Source organism: Primulina eburnea, chromosome 6, assembly GCF_022965805.1.
Source record: "Primulina eburnea isolate SZY01 chromosome 6, ASM2296580v1, whole genome shotgun sequence".
NCBI classification, from domain to species: domain Eukaryota; kingdom Viridiplantae; phylum Streptophyta; class Magnoliopsida; order Lamiales; family Gesneriaceae; genus Primulina; species Primulina eburnea.
The window spans coordinates 16,327,505-16,348,294 of NC_133106.1; the positions used below are offsets into that span (position 1 = coordinate 16,327,505).

At 36.0% G+C, this 20,790-nt stretch overlaps 1 protein-coding gene across 1 annotated transcript; it reads right to left on the minus strand.

Moving 5' to 3' along the window:
* Positions 1 to 13,941: 13,941 nt before the first annotated feature.
* LOC140833346 (uncharacterized) lies at positions 13,942 to 14,887 on the minus strand. The gene is made up of 2 exons (XM_073197715.1): positions 14,621 to 14,887; positions 13,942 to 14,506 (listed from the first exon to the last, which is right to left on the minus strand). The coding sequence occupies exons 1-2, from the start codon at positions 14,747 to 14,749 to the stop codon at positions 14,222 to 14,224; spliced, it is 414 nt and encodes a 137-aa protein (XP_073053816.1). The 5' UTR covers positions 14,750 to 14,887; the 3' UTR covers positions 13,942 to 14,221.
* Positions 14,888 to 20,790: the final 5,903 nt, after the last annotated feature.

Consider the following 20,790-nt stretch of genomic DNA (forward strand, 5'->3'; position numbering starts at 1 on the left):
GTCACACTAATTATACTCTTAATCAAATTATTAGGACAATTTAATCAATTATAATAAACAGGGTCTAAATTTTTTTAAAAAAATGCGGAACGTAATGGAAATCATACTATTATACATATCCGTATAACATAAGGTACAAGTCCTGTACAGCAAACTAAGGTTCAACAACTAGCTATCAAGTGTTCAAACCCTATTTACAGCAACATCAAAGTCTGTGGTCTCCACTCTAATCATGGCCTCTCGTCATCTTCTCGAACATGTTCCTGTCCACCTGTTGTTATGCACACATACAAACACGACAACAGCCGGATAATTCCGGTGAGAATATACTCCCAGTATAAAACAATGAAACATTCAATCATATGATAAACATAAAAGCATGAATCGGTAACAGCAATACCTATCCAACTCTAAAACATATACAGTATAAAACTGTCGACAATGCTCGTGACTCCACGACTTAGACTAGACTCAATCATAGCCTAGGGATCCCGGTTTCCAGACGTTGGCATTCCATATCGATCACCAGTAATAGAAGAAACTCTGATTCTATCCACATCGATATGGTATCGATCACCAGTAATAGAAGAAACTCCAATTCTATCCACATCGATAGCCAATCATCCGGTGACAAACTTTTGCACTATCACCAATACACTAACTTGTGACATCGTGCAATGTACCTGTGGCGATCCCGCCACTATCAGGCACTTCTGTCACAAGATTACTCATCTAATACATGCTTCCTACAAATCAATAGAACAGCATATAATAATAAAATCAACGCATATAATAAAAATAAGTATATGATTTAGGGAAACCCAAGTATATCCTACTTGAGTCGATCTCCCAATACCACATTGACTTATACCTTTCGTTTGTAGTCTCGGTCTGAAGCAATATCAGTTCTGAACTCAAGACTGTCTCTGTAAATCTGAAACGACATATCGAGAATCATAATATCAATATTCTATTCTCAATTCAACACTGAATCTGATTAATCTGGATTTAATTCAAATCACGGTATAACGGCACAATCTTAGTATCTCCGTCAATACCATATCAACATACATCAATTACAATTCATAACTCATATCCGATACAATTTGTAATTCATTCATAATCCCAATTTGTCCGATTTCAAATCATTATAATCAGAAATCATAACAATTCCATAATAAGTCTGTTTTTCAATCTGACTTTGATTCTACGATGTTTAACATATCCAGAACACCATATATGAATTCTATTCAATTATGACAATGGCATAATTTTAGGACATATCAAAACTTAACAAAACTTACGTCCAGTTGTAGCCTGCGTCGATAAGAACACAGTACTGAAGTCGGATTCAAAATCTAACAGGTAGATTTCTAGCAAAATCCAAATCAAAAATCAAAATGTGAAGTTGGCTTCGGTTTTACTTTTTTGCCGATTCTGAAGGTTAATTAACGTTTGTATATATATATATATATAGACACACACACACACCATGCATGCTTTCAAAACGTGGCATAACTCCTTAAGTTGCACGTCTCGCGCATATGCGCGACCATTCTCGGCGCATATAGTGCGAGACATAATGTCTCAGCGCGTTACCTTCACAGCAGCTCGCGCATATGCGCGCCCATTCTCGGCGCATATGCGCGAGGCCATTGTTCAGTTTTGCCAACTCTCGGGTATCCTCGCGCACATGCGCGGATTCACGTCGTGCATATGCGCGAGGTGCTCTGCCTGCCTCATGCATATGCGCCCTATCTGGTCGCACATATGCGCGAGGTGCTCTGTCCTCGCACATAATTATTTTCATGCCGACTCAAATCGTGTCCCGATTAATCCTTTCATAATCATATCAAATTATAAATCAATAATTATAGATTACCATGATAAAATTCTCAGGCATTACACTGTTACTGATCAGTTCATCAATGGATTGAATCCTGAGATTTTTACCTTGTTGAACACAAGGTGATTGAATAACTTTGCTGATGCCCTGAACAGAACAAAAGGAGCCGAAGCATGTCTGATTAGACATAAAGGAGCTTCGTATGTTCCTCCAGCAGCGAGACCACAACAACCCCCTCCCAGATTTGAGAGTGGCAATAGCAGTGGTGGGAAGAAAGATTATTCGAAAGCCAGAGGAAAACAGTTCAAGAAGTCTGGCAGTAGTTCTTCTAGCTCCAGTGGTTCGCGACAGAGCCAGATTTATATCGGGGATTATTGCAGAACTTGCGGAGGGAGACATCCGACCAAGCAATGGCAGTGAGTGATTGGTAGTTATCGTATTTGCAAACAGCAAGGACATTTTGCTAGAGTATGTCCACAGAGAGACTCCCAAGGATCCCAGGGAGCAGAATCAGCTGGATCAGTAGCTCAGACTGATAGACGATCCTAAGTTGTTCATTCGTTCCAGCCACCACCGACTACTACTCCATCACAGCAGAGGCCAGGAGGAAGCCAGACAGTTAGCCAGCCTCCTAGACAGCAGGCCAGAGTATTTTCTTTGACAGAGGAACATGCTCAGGAAGCACCAGACAATGTTGTTGCAGGTAATTGTTCTTTATGTGGTTACCCTGCTTATGTATTGATAGATACGGATGCTTCCCATACGTTTATTTTTGAGCGATTTGCTTTGATGCATGATTTGCCTGTTGAGTCTTTATCTGCTGTAGTATCTGTCTCTTCTCCTTTCGGGACATGTTTGATATCAGTGACTTCTATGAAACATTGTATGCTACCGTTGATTGTTTCCATAATATTGAGAGATTCATACCTGATATGGCTGAATAATGGAAATTTTACGGTATGGGTTCTAGATCTAGAATTCCTTTGATATCTGCTATGTCTATGACTCGATTATTGCAGAAAGGAACAGAGGGGTTCCTTGTATATTCAGTTGACTTACTGAAATCGAGTCCATCATTGGCTGATTTGCCAGTGGTGTGCGAGTTTGCTGACGTCTTCCCAGATGAGATTCCGGGATTGCCTCTATTTCGAGAGATAGACTTCTGCATTGAATTGGTACCAGGTACAGTTCCGATTTCTAGAGCTCCGTACAGAATGGCACCAATTGAATTGAAAGAGTTGAAGACCAGTTAGAAGATTTACTAGTCAAGGGATACATCAGACCGAGGTTTCTCCTTGGGGTGCTCCAGTATTGTTTGTGAGAAAGAAAGATGGTTCAATGAGACTTTGCATTGACTAGCGGCAACTGAACAAGGCTACAGTAAAGAACAAATACCCTTTGCCTCGTACTGATGATTTATTTGATCAGTTGCAAGGTTCTTCTGTTTATTCCAAGATCGATCTGAGATCTGGATATCATCAGCTCAGAGTCTGATATCTCGAAGACAGCGTTCAGAACCATGTATGGACATTATGAGTTTATTGTCATGTCGATCGGTTTAACAAATGATCCAGCTGTGTTTATGGGGTTGATGAACCGTGTATTTCAGAAATATCTCGATGATTTTGTAATTATATTTATTGATGATATTTTGATTTATTCGAAGAATATGATTGATTATGCTGAACATCTGAGAACTGTTTTGAGAACTCTGAGGGCTGAGATATTATATGCAAAACTGTCGAAATGTGAATTCTGGTTGAGACAGGTTGTATTTCTGGGTCATATCATATCCGGAGACGGTATTTCCGTGGATCCTAGTAAGGTTGAAGCCGTGATCAGTTGGCCGAGACCGATGTGTGTACCAGAGATTCGCAGTTTTATGGGTTTGATAGGATATTACCGTCGATTTATCAAAGATTTTTCAAGTATTGCTAAACCTATTACTCAGTTGACTCAGAAGAATGAACCATTTGTTTGGTCAGAGGAGTGTGAGTCCAGCTTCTTAGAGTTGAGAAAGAGATTGACCAGTGCTCCAATGTTGACAACTCTGTCAGGTACTGGTGATTTTGTTGTTTATTGTGACATTTATCACAGAGGATTGGGTTGCGTGTTGATGCAGTGGGGACATGTCATTGCCTATGCTTCGAAACAGTTGAAGCCACATGAGACTCGCTATCCAACTCATGATCTTGAATTGGCAGCCATCGTTTTTGCACTGAAGATATGGTGACATTATCTTTACGGTGAGAAGTTTGAGATTTATTATGATCATAAAAGCCTGAAATATTATTTTCACAGGCAGAATTGAATATGAGGCAACGAAGATGGCTTGATTTGCTTAAAGATTTTGATTGTGAAATCAAGTACTATCCGGGAAAGCCCAATGCAGCAGATGATGCACTAAGTCGAAAGGTATGTTCTTTGTCCTTATCGACTATTGGTGTTTCAAATTTCACAGAAGATTGCTGTTTGTCTGGATTGGTATTTGAGGCAGATTGTAAACCGTTGAAACTTTATGTTGTTCAAGTCGAACCAGAGCTGATTTTTAGAAATAAAGCGGCTCAGAAAGTTGATCAGAATGTTCAGAACTCAATATCGATGGTCAGTGCAGGGCATCGATCAGAATATCAGGTACCTGATAGTGTACTGTATGTGAATAATCGTCTTGTGGTGCCAGATGTTTCAGATTTGAAACGACAGATATTGTCAGAAGCACACAGCGGTCGATTCAGTATTCATCCTGATGGCAGAAAAATGTACAATGATTTGAAAAGATAGTTTTGGTGGAAACAGATGAAGGCTGATATTGCCGAGTTTGTATCCAAATGTCTGAATTTCCAACAGGTAAAAGGAGAAAGAAAGAGACCAGGAGGCTTGTTAAAGAGCTTGTCGATTCTTGAATGGAAATGAGATCACATTTCATTGGACTTCGCGACAAAGCTACCGAGATCCTCCCGAGGTTGTGATGCGATTTGGGTCGTGATTGACAGATTGACCAAATCCGCATGTTTTATTCCATAAAAGATGACGTACCGACATGACCAGATGGAAGAGATTTATGTCAGAGAAGTGTCAGATTGCACGGAGTGCCGAAGTCGATTGTATCAGGACCGTGACCCTCGATTTACTTCACACTTCTGGCAGAGTTTGCAGCAGGCTCTAGGTACGAAGTTACATCTGAGTACCGCATATCATCCACAGATCGGCGGACAGTCAGAGCGGACTATCCAGACACTGGTAGATATTCTTAGAGCGATAGTGCTTGATTTTAGCACTAGTTGGCAAGATTCGTTGCCACTTTGTGAGTTTTCGTACAACAACAGCTATCAGACGAGTATTGAGATGGTTCCTTTTGAGGCGTTGTACGGTAAGAAGTGCAGATCCCCTCTGTATTGGGACGATATCTCTGAGGTACCTGAGATTGGACCTGATATGATTGGAGATATGACCGAAAAAGTGAAGCTGATTCAGAAGAGAATGAAGACAGCTCAAGACAGATAGGCCAAATATGCCAATGTTCGACGAAGACCATTGGTATTTGAGGTAGGAGACCGAGTATTCTTGAAGATTTCACCTTTCCGAGGAGTTGTCAGATTTGGCAAGAAAGGGAAACTGTCTCCACGATATATTGAGCCGTACGAGATTCTCGAGAAGATCGAAGATCGTGCCTATCGACTAGCATTACCGCCTTCTCTATCTGGAATACATGATATCTTTCATGTATCTTTGTTGCGGAAGTATATTCCCGATGCTTCACATATTATTCAGCCAGACGAGGCCGAACTGGACGAGACACCGAGTTATTTGGAGAAGCCGATCCAGATTCTCGATCATAAAGAAAAACAGCTCAGAACGAAGACTATTCCACTTGTGAAGATTCAGTGGAGTCATCATGGCATCGACGAAGCTACATGGAAAACTGAATCAGAAATGAGACAGAGATTCCCAGAGTTATTTCACTTGTGTGAGTTTTCTGTTTAGCTTTTGTTAAACATTTCTTCTGATATGATTTGATTGCCTGTGATTTCGGGGACGAAATCAAATCTTAGGGGTTAGAAATGTAACACCTGAGACTTTATCCCTGTAATAAGACATTGATTAATCGACAGGATTGAGGTTTTAGGAACTCAAGTTAAGAAGCCGGGCGTCGTTGCATTATAATCCAATATGTTGGACAGAACATTTGGCGCCCGATCGGTAGGAAAAGACCGCCCGAGCGCCAGTGCACCACAAGATTTGAATTTGGACAAAAAGTCTTGCGCCCGAGCGGTAGAAAATGACCGCCCGAGCGCCAGTGTTCAACAAGAAAGTGCTCGGACAGAACATTCCGCGCCCGAGCAGTAAATTTTGACCGCCCGAGCGCCGCCCTATATCTGAGAAAAATAAGACACGTTTCTTCAGCATGCAAGTGGATATATATATATATATATATATATATATATATATATATATATATATTTACGCCTTTAATTCCTTAGAAAGTTGATTATTCAAGATCCGGCTATTAGAATTTAAATCTGAACACAGTTTTGTACTCCTCTCGTCAAAAGCTTCAACTGGATGTAAGTTTATTACGTTTTGTTATGATTTGAAAATATTATATTGAAGGAATCGTACATGATTCATATATGATATTCTTGACATATTAGACATCATATAATCGAAACCGGATTGAAGAACAGATGCCGTATGAAATTGTTATGATTTTTAGAATGGATTTGATTGAGATTTGATATTAGATTTGTATTGTTATCGATTATGAGTTGTGGGAATTGATATCCGTTGATTGTATTTCTAGGTATATTGAGTTTGTGCAGTTATGCCGTTGAAACAGAATTAGATTGAGTTCTGATTATATCCAGTATTGATTTGAGTGGTGTACTGATATTATACTCCTCGATATTGTCATTGCCAGATTGAGTATTGACAGGCTTCGAATTCGAGACGTCGATAGAGCTAGAAACCGACAAAAGAAAGGTATAAATCAATGTTAACCGGGAGATCAACTTGAGTCAGATTGGACTTGAGTTTCCCAAAAACCACATACTTTACTTTATTGCATTGATGTTTGCAATTCATGAGATTGATATGCTTAGTCTATTGATTTATAGCAAAGCGTATATTGAGTCATGGGCGGAGATGCCCAGTCATTGGCGGATATGCCAAGTCTGTGGCGGATATGCCGAGACACTGGATGATTGAATTATATCGATGTTGCTTAGAAGTAGATCGACTCCTATCGCTGAGATTCGATATATGTGCCAATGTCCAGGAACCAGGATCCCTAGATTAAAGATGAGTCGAGTCTGAGATGACGAGTCACTGGTTGATTTACAGTTTTATATCGATTCATGTTCTCAGATTTGATACATGTTATAGATGACTGTTTATGCTTTTATATATGTTTTTATATGATTGCATGTTTACGTTGTTTATACTGGGATTATATTCTCACCGGAGTTATCCGGCTGTTGTCGTGTTTGTATGTGTGCAGGACAATAGGTGGGACTGGATCAGGGTCAAGAAGAGGATGAGAGAGGACAAGTTAGCGTGGAGATCCTTATCAGAAGTGGATAGGCTTCAGCACTTGATATATAGTAGTTGAACCCTAGTTGATTTTAATGTATTGAGTACAAGACATGTACTTTACTTTTGATATGTATATCAGAGTGATTCCATTACGTTCCGCATTTGTATTTTAAAAAAAAAATTAGACCATGTTTATTATAATTGATCAAATTATTTCCAAAGATTATTAAGGAATGAATTAGCGTCCGGGTCCCCACAGACACTGTGTAGAGTACACTGTCCTTGGCCTCATCCTTCAGTCTTCATTTCTGTAACTGCTCATCTGAAGACTGACCTGCATGGATTCGGTCTAGTAAAGAAGACTGGACTGTCAGATTAGATAGTTTAGGAGTTCTGTCCTTATGATAAACCTCTAACTCAAATATCTGAATCTCTGACTAAAGAGATCTCTGTACTGACAGCTGTGCTACGACTGCAACCTTTCGGCTCAAGGCATCTGCCACTACATTAGCTTTCTCGTATGGTATCTAATTTCGAAATCATAGTTTTTTACTAACTCCAACCACCGTTTCTGTCTCATATTTAATTCTTTCTGCGTGAAGAAATACTTGAGACTCTTGTGATAAGTAAATATCTGACATTTCTCGCCGAACAAATAATGTCTCCATATCTTCAACGCAAAGACAACAGCAGCTAACTCAAGATCGTTAGTTCTTCTCATGCATTTTCAACTGTCTGGAAGCATAAGCTATAACCCGACCACGATGCATCAACACTGCGCCTAACCCGAGCTTAGATGCATCGGTGTATAACACAAAATCTCCTTGCCCTGATGGCATGACTAACATAGGCGCTGAAATAAGAGTTTGATTCAAAGTATCCAAGCTCTTCTGACATTCATTACTCCATATGAATTTGGTATTCTTCTTATTCAATGAAGTGAGTGGCACTGCAATCAAAGAAAATCCCTGAATAAATTTTCTGTAGTAGCCTGCTAGGCTTTGGAAACTGCGAATCTCTGACGTATTCTTCGGCTCAACCCATTCCTTAACTGCTGCCACTTTAGCTGGATCCACCTCAATACCACTACTAGATATTATATGACCCAAAAACGCTACCTAATCCAACCAAAATTCACACTTACTTTGCAAACAACTTGCAACTCTGCAAGACCTGCAAAACTGTACCCAAGTGCTGATTGTGCTCCTCATGGCTCTTAGAGTAGATAAGAATGTCTTCAATGAATACTATGACGAACTGATCTAGGTAGGGCTGAAATACTCAATTCATCAAGTCCATAAATATTGATGGAGCATTCGTCAATCCGAATGGCATCACTAAGAACTCTAATGTCCATACCTGGTTCTGAAGGATGTCTTATGAAGTTCTCGGCAATCGATACACAGCCTCATGCTCCCTTCCGTCTTCTTTACTAAGAGCACTGGTGCGCCCTATGGTGAGAAACTAGGGCAGATGAATTCTTTTTCTAGGAGCTCCTGAATCTGCTGTTTGAGCTCTAATATCTCAGTTGGAGCTAAATGGTACGGTGCCTTCGAGATTGACACGGTGCCTGGCATAAGGTCAATGGGGAACTCCACCTCTCTCTCTGGTGGAAGGCCTACAACGTCATCTGGAAAGACTTCAGGAAATTCTCTGACTTCTGGTATATCAGATAATGACGGAGTGGGCACGTCAGGTGCTGAAATAACGCTGGCCAAGAAAGCCTGACAACCCTTGTGCATAAGTCACCGCGCCTGCATGCAAGAGATCATGCAAGGGATACTCCTCCATTTAGCTGGCTCAAAGAGAAACTTCTCCATGCCCAAAGGTTTTACCAACACTGACCTTTTCTGGAAATCAATTAGAACTCTGTTCTTTGTCAGCCAGTCCATTCCCAAAATAATGTCAAATTCTGCCATCGGCAACACGAACAGATCGGCATACACTTGGTGGCCCTACAGTTCTAGATCGATGTCTCTGACCACACTAGTAGCTGATGTCTATGAAATAAAAGAGTGGGTGGCTCCTGAGTCTTTCAAGGCCTTCATGGTGACTCTTTTTATGAAAATTTTTCCTAAGAGACGTTAGCACATACAAACTTATATCCCAAAATTCTAACCTTAACCTCAAGCATAGAAGAAATTTGTATCACATGTCACCCAAAACTGTTAACTAGCACACTAATAAACCCAAATAAAATTCAACACAAGCATGACAAATAGTACGATGCTTAATTAATTAAGTTTACCAGTCAGTAGCGTCGTGTCTAGGTTCGCCTCCTGAGCATGCATGGCGAACACTCTTCCTTGGTTCGACTGCCTCCACTGTGGGCAATCCTTCAACATGTGGTCACTAGCTCCACATTTTAACATTTGCCTGACCCATATAAACACTGCCACGGTGCTGTCGGAGGGGCATACTGGGTACTCAATGGGTCTCTGAGGAGCTTGCTGTTGTGGAACAGGACCCTGGTCTTTCGGTGGTCCCTGATAAGGCTTCTTCCCTTGCTCCCCCTGAATGGTTTCTTAAACTGAGATCGTTGTTTCTGCTGCGGCGGTGCCTGGTAGGGCCTCTTGCCATGTCTATCAACCTCGATGTCCCTCTGGTCTTGCTCTGCCGCTAAGGCTCTAAGACACGGCAACTGTGTAGGTACCAAGACCAGTAACTCTGACGTCACGGCAAAATATCGGCCGCAACCCATCAATGAAATGACTCAGCTTCTCCCGGTCATCATTAGCTATTAGGGGCACAAAGTGACACCCCCTCTCAGACTTCATAACGAAGTCTGCCACGCTGTTGTCTCCATGTCGCAGCAACATGAACTCCCTCGTCAGGCGGGAGCGTACTTCTTCAGTGAAATACTTGGAGTAGAAAACCTACTTGAAACCATTCCAAGTCAACATCTGCAAATTAAATGATACTGACGCACTCTCCCACCATAGTCTGGCGTCCCCTGACAGAAGGAACGTGGCACACCTGACCAGGTCTACATCTTCCAGCTCCATGAAATCAAAGATCACTTCGATGGACTTAATACATCCCTCTGCCACCATCGGGTCAGTCGTCCCCGCAAACTCCTTCGGATTCATTCTCTGAAATATTTCATACACTGCTTCTGGTCGGGGCCTCGCCCCTGCAGTCGCTGCAACCTGGTTCCCCACAAACTGTGCGAAGAATTGTGTCATACCTGCAAACATCTTGCTCCCCAGTTAATCAAGTGTCTAGGAGGCAGACTGTTCCAATAATTTACCCAACACGGAAACCCATATACATGAACATAATATCAATAACATACGATGCACGTAATTTGAACTTAAAACATGGACATGCTGAAATCATGACTTAATGCTTAATACATAAGATAATTCAAAACCTTAAAACTTACATACTTGAGGTGTGACTTCGTGAGTTTCTTGCAACTGACAGTAGTCATAACACTTTACAAGAACACCGCTCTGAGACCAATTGTAACGTACCGTACTTTTTACTACTTGAAATTTGCGGAACAATAAAATTTTTCATAAATACCAATAACTTTCGAACTGATGATCATAAATGAACTTATCCAATTAAAATTATTTGCAAAAGAGTGAACGCAATTAAAGTTTCTAAAGAAAAAAAATTCTTGTTTAAACATTGTAAACAAAACGTGAAATCAGAGTATTTTGAACGCTTCATAAAAACTTAAAGTATGGCGGTCCTCAGGTTTAACTTCCCGCTCAGTCCAAGGCAGCTCACTGGTCCTCACCTCTCGTCTCCTCAACTTCATCCTCACCTGCATCGATCAAGTCTAGTGAGTCTAAAGACTCAACATGTACAAACTAGAGATAACGAATAATACGTAATAAAATCACATGCAACTTTAAAATAGAACGTGCATACTTGAACTTGAACGCGCATATAGAAGCTTGAACATACATACATATCATAAACGTGTCATAAACGTAAAACTTTATTTAAACATGCTTTCATCGTACATACTTAAGCATACATAACATAATTTTGCGTAGAGGCATGTTTCAAAGAAAGTGACCCATACATAAATGCTCCAGATATGACTAAACCACAGTACTGGGATGACAGGGAAGATCCACTGCCACATACATGAGATCCCCATTCATAATTTAACGGGTGGATTGGTCCCTGGTCATACTTTATCGCTTTCCAATCCTGATCTAAACTCGTTCATAATTTAACGCGATGGATTTGTCCCTAGTCATACTTTACCGCTTTCCAATCACATCCATAATTTGGTCACAAGACATTTAGCAAACCTCAAAAACTTAAAATATTTTCTTTTGCACGTCGAACATAGTTACTTGGTGTTGAGGGATTCGTTGGATCTCGCTTGGGGACACTGCTGCACATACTAATTTGGTGCACCTGGGCAGATCTGAGTCAACACCGAAACAATCCCTAGCCCTACCAAGGGTCGAAGCCCAAAATCCTTAGCCCTAATAATATGTAGCCCTATTAGAAATCCGAGCCCACCAAAAGGCCGGGAAATCTGAGACCACCATGGGGTTGGGAACTCGGAGCCTGACGCGACTAAAGGATATGAAGATATTCTCAGATAAGGATCCTGACGGATGTGGGATTTGGATAAATCTAATCAGGATAAGGAAAGAGTCCCATCCGCCGTGGAGATAGATTCCTGATGTTTGAAATCTTCTATCGCAGGCAAGACTCTATCTCAGCAGGAGTCCTACTCCAACGAGGTAAGCAATCTTCTCCTTCTATAAATACCAGGTATTGGCCTACGATTTTATTCATTCACATTCTCCTGCTCAATTAGTACTAGTATATTTCACTCTTATGTTTGTTCTCCGGACTGATTTAAGCATCGGATGTGTTACGCTGAAAAACACTCCAGTGCCCTCTAACCCTATTTTTGTCTGTGCAGAACCAAGAGAACCGACCCAACCCGACCCAATCAGCTATGAAGATTTGAAGATCCACTCTCCAAACCAAACCCGAGGTAAAATTTTAGTATCATCATATTTTGACATACATATTTATAAATTCTAGAATAAAGCACCAAAAGTTGAATTATAATTTATAATATATTCTCTTAATTAATAAAAATAATATAATAAACCAAATAAAACTTTCATTTAGTTTTTATTCCCCAATTGTGATTTAAATTGTGACACTCATATAATCTTTCAAATGTTTTAATGTTATATCATGTCTGTGAGACATCGAGTCAGTTAATATTGATATGTATACTAAGGCTTGCATTAAATTTACCAATTAATTTCAATCTATTTTTAGCAAGAAGTGTCGATTTGGGCGAATTCAATCGAGTTGATACATAATAGTATTAAAAAATTATTCAACCTGACCGAACCCGAACCCGAACCAACCAATCTCAAAACTCCCAACCCAAACCTGACTAACCCGAATCAACCTGACTCAACCCAAAAATAATTAAACAAAAACTATCATGTATCAACTTGACTAGTCATGGTGAAATATGCATGTCAAAACTTTACCAGTTAATTAATTTTTTTCAAAAATAATTAAACAAAAATTAAATAATAATAATAATAATAATAATAATAATGATAATACTTTAATTTAAATACTTACTAAGAAAATCTCTCACACATGATTTAAATTTGAAAGTCTAATTATAGCAATTAAAATTATATTTACTAAATCAAATAAAAAATTATTTAAAAAAATGTATAAAATAAATATTAAATAATGAAAATTTATGATATAAATATATAATAAATTTTTTTCAAACATACAATATATTAAAATGTAAGCAATTTTTTTAATTATATATTTTTTTAAAAAATAAAATTTTCAGGTCAACAATGATTGATTAAACCAACCCGAACCCGATTAATTTTCCGGGTTAGATATGAGGTCCAACCTAATCTGATCCGAACCCGAAAATTCTAAACTCAAACCCGTTTTTCTCACATCGAATCATGTCAGGTTGTCGAATGGTTGTGTCAAATTTTGACACACCTATTTCCAGCTATGTACAACATGGTAGGAAGGTGACAAACAAGGATATCTACGCTTCCATCCCTTATGTATATCCTTTGTAGCCCAAAATACTCTGTCCAGCCCCACCTGCATGCCTTGAATCCCAAACTTTAGTACCATTTATTTATATATTCATAAAAAATAATACTTTCAATACAATTAAAATCAATAAAGTGAATCTCAAATCAAGTGTCACCGATGCATAGCTCTTTCCAACCCCAAATGGCCCCAAATACACCCATTGCTGACAAGATCAGTCCCTACTTCTTTCCATTTGATTTTTATCGTATTCACAAGATATAATGTGTACATTTAACTAATATCATGCCCACGAGATTGCACTTTGAAACGATGGATTTGATTTGAAGGAGAAATTTAATCCGGAGAATTATTTGGGTAATTTATTTTAAATGACACTCATGAAACAAACCAAAATTATTATCAGGACCTGATATCGAGTAGAAGAAAGATTCATTTTAGTTTTATCCATCCGAATAAGTCAAAAAAATTGAAATACATCAATTCATACACTTTTAGTTACGTAAAATTAATTTAGGCGGGAATCATTGTAATCACGATATTTTGCATTAAATGAAAATTTCAAGCTGGCGACCCTCTAAAATTTAATAGGATAACTTCCAATATATATCACAAATTAACTAGCGAGGCATTGATCACCTTAGGTGAAACATCCCTTTATAGCCAAAACAATTATTATCTTAATCAATTCCTTGCACATAATCTATGTACATACACATCCTGGATTATTCATAGTAAAATATCCATAATTAATTATGACAACACAGGATTGGTAATCTCTTGCGTCATGATACTCCATATCTAGCTTCTTGGGTTAATCGAATCGTACGGTGGGTTAACGTTGTTATTATTGTGCTTCAAATGAGGAACTATCCCTCTTGAGTTGTGGTAATCAAGATTAGGCCTTTGGAACTTGTAATTGGCATTGAATCTTCCTTGCTTGAAATTATTGTTCCTCCTCGGATTTGTCATCGAACGAGGGATGAAAACTCCCGTCCCTTTACTCATTCCTCTTCTGATTTGTGACTGTTGATCGTGGCCAAGAATCCTTGCTTGTGTCGAGGGACTGATTGCTTGGGTAAAAGCCTGAAAAATTTCAAGGAAATTAAAAGGTAATAAGTAAATACTGAGTCCATAAATGAAGTTGGTGATGTAGTAGCTCGAACGTCACGTTTTGAATATATACAAGATGTGCTTTACCTGTATATGTACTGAAGGACAGTGAACAAGAGATTCTTCTTCATCATCATCGTCCTTGATAAGTAGAGAGATTTGTTTGCTCAAATCTGCAAAGAACACATCGTCCTCTACTTCAAAAGATGCTTCCATGTGTTTGTGCACTAAAAAAATAAATGTTGAAGAAGTTGCTTAAGTGGTTCACTTTGTGTATCGAAATTAGCAGATAATATATGAGGGATTTACTTGAATTCTCTACCACACCCTTTGTGCACTGAATGAGATGCTCGAGTGTTTTAAATAGACTAGAAAAGGCTAAGAGATGAGATTGAAATAGGCATAGTGTATGGGGCGGGGCATGTGGTTGGTGGGGTCTGTAATTCAGTTGTCCCAAAAATTCAGATAATCTAATTGTTGAATAAATAGGAAAAATGAAAATTACCTGAAATATTGTATGTATAAAGTATGAACATACCTTATCAGATACAGTAAATCTCAAATAATCCAAAACTTTCACCTATCATTTCATTTTTAATCGAGTTGGGGTCTAATTTACAGTAGAAATTATATATAATCAATGAAAATTATAGTATGCCCATACAAGAATACACACACATGCAAGTGTCTGAATTCATACAGGATAATATTATTGTTATTATGATCTAGTTGTGGGGGATATGAGAAGGGGCTAGCAAAGAAAATGACCCACAATCCAGATATCAAGGATTACATATGCACACTTGGTTGTGAATTTGCAAGCACTTTTCTTTTCTTTTCTTTTCTTTTCAATTATCAGATCCACTAGTTTACTATTCATTGAAATCAAGATTTAACGAGAAATCGAAACTTCATACACGTAATCGTAATGAAATCAAAATTTGGAAAAAGGGTTTATTAAATAATTTGTTTTTTTTTGAAAAAAAATTATCAGAGTACTTTTTTTTAATCATAATATCATTTTGACTCAGCCACTTGAGGACAACACATGCGGACAATGAAGCTGACGAGTTGTTTATGTCCTAATCTTGCAGTTGGGTGGGTCTGTTGGCGGTATCGTTAATCATTTCATCTTTAGACCAAATTTAATGATACATTTATTCACTGAATTATAATATAATATAATCTGAGAACTATAAATAGATAATCAATTTTTTTTACAAAAAAATGTTATCAAAATTGCTAATAAACAAAAGTATAAAAGCAAGGAACGAAAACAATTTCGCAAAGATAAAATACTAAAAGAAAATAGCACGAAGTAACTACACTGACGAACTTAAAACGCGTCTTCATTTTATCATCGAAATTTAACATAAGCCAAATGTAAATCTAACGATATGAAATGCAAAATAATGATTGAGAAAGATCTTGAATGCTTCTAAAAATCATTTTCATGTATGTATATGGAATGAGTAAATGAACACACTATTTATAAACTCCAAAATGCATACCAAAAGTCATGCAAGATTAATTAATTCAATTAATCTTTCAGTTAACTCAAAAATATGAATAACAAAAAATTTTCAATTAACTCAAGAATGTTGAAAGTCATAAGACACTTTCACAATAATAAGATACGACTAACTAAAGAATGTGGAGAGTCAAATTATACACAAGAAATAATTTTTATTCAAAGTTTAAATTTACTTGAAATTTCAATAATCCTATAAAATAGTGATAACTAGACACCGGAACCAAAACCGGAAACAAAGTAGTTTAGAATGATGGACTTAGGTCTTAGAGACCTATTCAGGTTTCTAAAAATAAAGAACCTGAACCGTAAATTAATATTAATTTTTTGTACTATACATAGATACGATAAAATATGTAATTAAAATAACATTTTTTTAAACAAAAATTTAAACGAATAAATTTTATTTTAAATCGGTTAAAACCATAATCGGAACCAACAAAAATGGGGATTGTAACCATAGATTTATAGTCACGTGAAATCAATCTATGCAAAGAACAGATCTCTTTCATAATATGGATCAACTGAGTCCATATTTTTTTAGATTTGGGTAAAATTGCAGGCATGTGTGATGACAAACGAGGGGATGAGTAATAGAATCAATAGGCTCCACTCCATTTGGATAGAGTAGGAGTCATGGGAATCCCTTCGTATGGATTGAGAATCACCGCCAGATTCAGCAATTGTTTCCCAGGGCCCTCACCAGGCAAAAAAAAATCTAATTTCAAAATTATATGTAACGTCTCAAATTTGACGACTGTTCTCACTGTATCAAGACGGGTCTTTCCAGCGTGCTTATGTCCTCACTCACACGCACTCTAAGAAACTTCCCAGGAGGTCACCCATCCCAAAATTATCTCAAGTCAAGCACACTTAATTTTGGAGTTCTTATGTGATGAGCTACCGAAAAGAAGATGCACCTTCTTGATATGAGTAGTATCAATCAAATCTTTTAAGCCCTCTTCAACTGTACAATCCATTACATTGAACAGTCTTGAAATCCCTCTCCTTCCGGTGTAAGAACGGTTCATTCATGTTCCCTCCACCTAGAAGCCTGTCAGGAGCCGCTCATTGTCCGTGTCACCTCATGACACCGACGATCACCCCCCGCCCTCTTCGACCCCTGACCTCACATTATATTTTTGAGTCAAGCATGATTTTATGATATTTTGAAGGGAGGGAAATCAAAACCCATTTTTGGTTTAAACGTAATAATAAATAATTTCTACTTTTAACTTTTTTTAAGGAAAAAAATTAAAAAAATGAAGCTGATTTTGTATTTTCTGATTTTGTTGAAATGAAGATACCAATCATAATATTTAATGGGAAAAAGCTTTTTGAAGTATATTTGATATCGCAATTCAAATATATTTAATTTCTCACTGATTTTAAATAAATAAAAGATCAAGCCAGCCCATTTTTAATCATTGATCGATCTAACGTGACTGCCGTAATCTTTGGATCATAACAATCGCCTTTTATAGCGCGATTGAAATCTAATCATATGCTGTATTAGGGAAACATATATATTACGTTACATTTACCAGCGCTATTTTCAGTGTTAGTTGGAGCAAAGTTATAGGGATGTAAATGAGCCGAGCTGTTCGCGAGTTTTTCGGATCTCGGCTCGTTAAAAATCTCGTTCGGGCTCATTCGTTAAGCTTATTGAGCCGAGCCCGAGCCTTATTTTGGGCTCGGCAATTTTGTTGAGCCGAGCTTGAGATTAATGATGTTCGGCTCGTTAGCTCGTGAACATGTTCGATAATAGGTTCGTGAGCTCAAAATTGAGCTCGGCTCGTTTAGCTGGCTCGTGAGCTCGAGCTCGAGCTCGGCTCGTTTAAGTGGTTCACGAGCTCGGGTTCGAGCTCGGCTCGTTTAGGTAGATCGTGAGCTCGAATTTGAGATAATTAATGAGCTATAATATTAAAATAATTATGTATGATAAATAATAATAAATTAAAAATTAAAAATCTAAACATATTATAAAAGTGTGAATTAAAGTCAAAGTTATTTGTTTTTATTTGCTTGTAGATGAAGTGAACATATATTTTTCACAAAATATTAAATTGAATATGATTTGTTTTATTTTGTAAATATATAATCTTTTGAATGAGTTATATATGCAAGAAGTTTCTCAGAAAAAAATTAATATATACAAATTTAATATTTCCAATAATATAGTATGAAATATAAAAAAAATATGTTATCTTAATTTTGAATTTTTGTATTTAAATAACATATTGCATAAATATGTTATATCATTAAAGAGCTGAACACTTTTTGATAAATATAATAAAATATTAATTAAATCATATTTTGTCAGTTGTCTAGAAGATAGAACAACCAAAATTCATTGATTTTATTTGCTTGTAGATTAAGTTACAATATTTACAAAAACTAAATATAATTTGTAGAATACTGAAATAACAAAATTCTTTGATTTTATTTGCTTGATGAAACAAATTTTTTTTCTACAAAACACTTAATTGTGTGGAGATTTGTAGAGGCATCAAATAGAGAAGAATATACATTCCTTCTCATAAGATTTGCTAATGAAGATGGCGAGAATATTGTTTTTCAAAGAGAAGAAAAAATTGATGACAAAAAAAATCGTGAAAGCAATATAAATTGAAAATATAAAAGAAGAAAAAATTTGACGCAATAATTTAATTTAAGGTTTAGAATATATTATGTATATTATATTTTTATTTTTTCATAAATCAATAACACGTGATAAAATAAGTGGTCAACGTTATGTATTATACTTTTTTCTTCTCTCAAATTTAATTTTAATACCTATTGTGATATCAATTTTATATTATATTTTTCTTCAATGTCTACTTTATACAAAATTATAATATTTATTACTAATATGTTTTTCGACAATTATTAATTTATTTAGATTGTGCTTGGATAAATTGATTTCAAATTTATGGATTAGAATTATAATTTTATTGTTAACAATGAAACAATATATCAAATTTTGAATCTACACATTACTTATTTACATATTATTATTTATATAAATTAGAATAAATTTCAAATAATATTATTATTTGGTGGACTTGAACAATATTATAACTAACATGAAATACTACTATATAAACATGAAATGAGTGGATTTGAAGTTTATGATGTTACATCTCTAAATAACAAAAATATATTTGAATGTATTGAAATCCATGGATTTGAAATCCTTCCAATCAAGAATAACCTTATATTTATAACACATAAAATTTTTTAAACAAATATCTTTTGCAATCATTTTATAATACATATAGTATAAATTATATTACATTGAATTTCCTACGGATAATGCTAAAGGTACAACTAATATATAGTACTGCGATATTTACAACAATTATATCGTGAGATTTTGTTATTATCTAATGAGATTTTATATTTAATTTATCATGAGATTTTGATAAATGAAATTTCTATTGATATTTTTGAATTGTAAGAATTATTGTAAAAATTTGGTTGCACATAGCATTACTCATTTCTATCGACTAATATAGCATGAAATCATTAATATATAATTTTTGTAAATTAATCTCTTCTGATCTCATTTCTTTAAGAACAATTATTGATAATAGAAATGTATTTTCACGTGCGTCGTACGTATCTTTACCTAGTTATATTAAAAATGTGAATGTTATGGCAATAATCACTAGTAGAAAAATCAGATTTTATTTCGGCAGGCTTTACTTCGGCAATAATAAATTACGAAGTAATACATTTGTTGCGACTTTGATTGTTGCACTCCCAAGAGCAGGTTGTCCACAAGTAATATAATTCGGTGAGTCCGAATATCGTATCCACAAGGAAGCTAAGGTAATTACAAGTTCACTACAATGTCTTTTTGTTTTGTTTTTGTTTTTGTTTCTTTTTAATTTTAATTGTTTGAATATTTAATCGGTAAATTTTAATTGTTCAAATTTTAATTTAAGTAGTTGAGATTAAAGGATCCACTCTTGGTATTTTAATAAAGTTAACATTAACGAACAATATTGAAATCCACTTAATAAAATGGTTCCAATATATTAAATAATCATATTTATATTATATTATATATTATTATCTTATAAGTATATAATATATACCAAAACTTATAAATGTGGTCAAGTATTTATTGTGCTCTATATATATTTGTAAACACTAAATCAAGGTTCCCACTTTAAATGGTTGGTAAAACCAAACTAACATTTAAATGGTACCAAGAAAATATTATTATGATATATTTATATATAGTAAATCAAGGAATCCAAGTTAAATGGTTGGTAATACCAAACTAACATTTAAATGGTTCCAAGAATTTAATATTATAATATATTTATATATAATAAATCAAGGAATCCAAGTTAAATGGTTGGTAATACCAAACTATCATTTAAATGGTTCCAAGAATTTATTGTAACAGATAGCAGCAATAAATCAAAACTCCCACTTATAAGTAGGGTATAAAAATGCTTAAAGAAATAAATATAACATAAACAATAAATAATGATTAAATAATATAAAACATATATTCTTACATATTAATAACCTTATTATAATGCCAAGAGTTTCACCTTATCATCTCAACTTTAGGAAGTTAGCTATTCATTATTCAAAGTGTAAAACTTTGAATATGAAATTAACATGCTAATTATATTTAAATGAAGAAATAAAGGAAAAATATAGAGAGAAATATTATGAACTCAAAGGTTTGTTCATAGAATGAGGG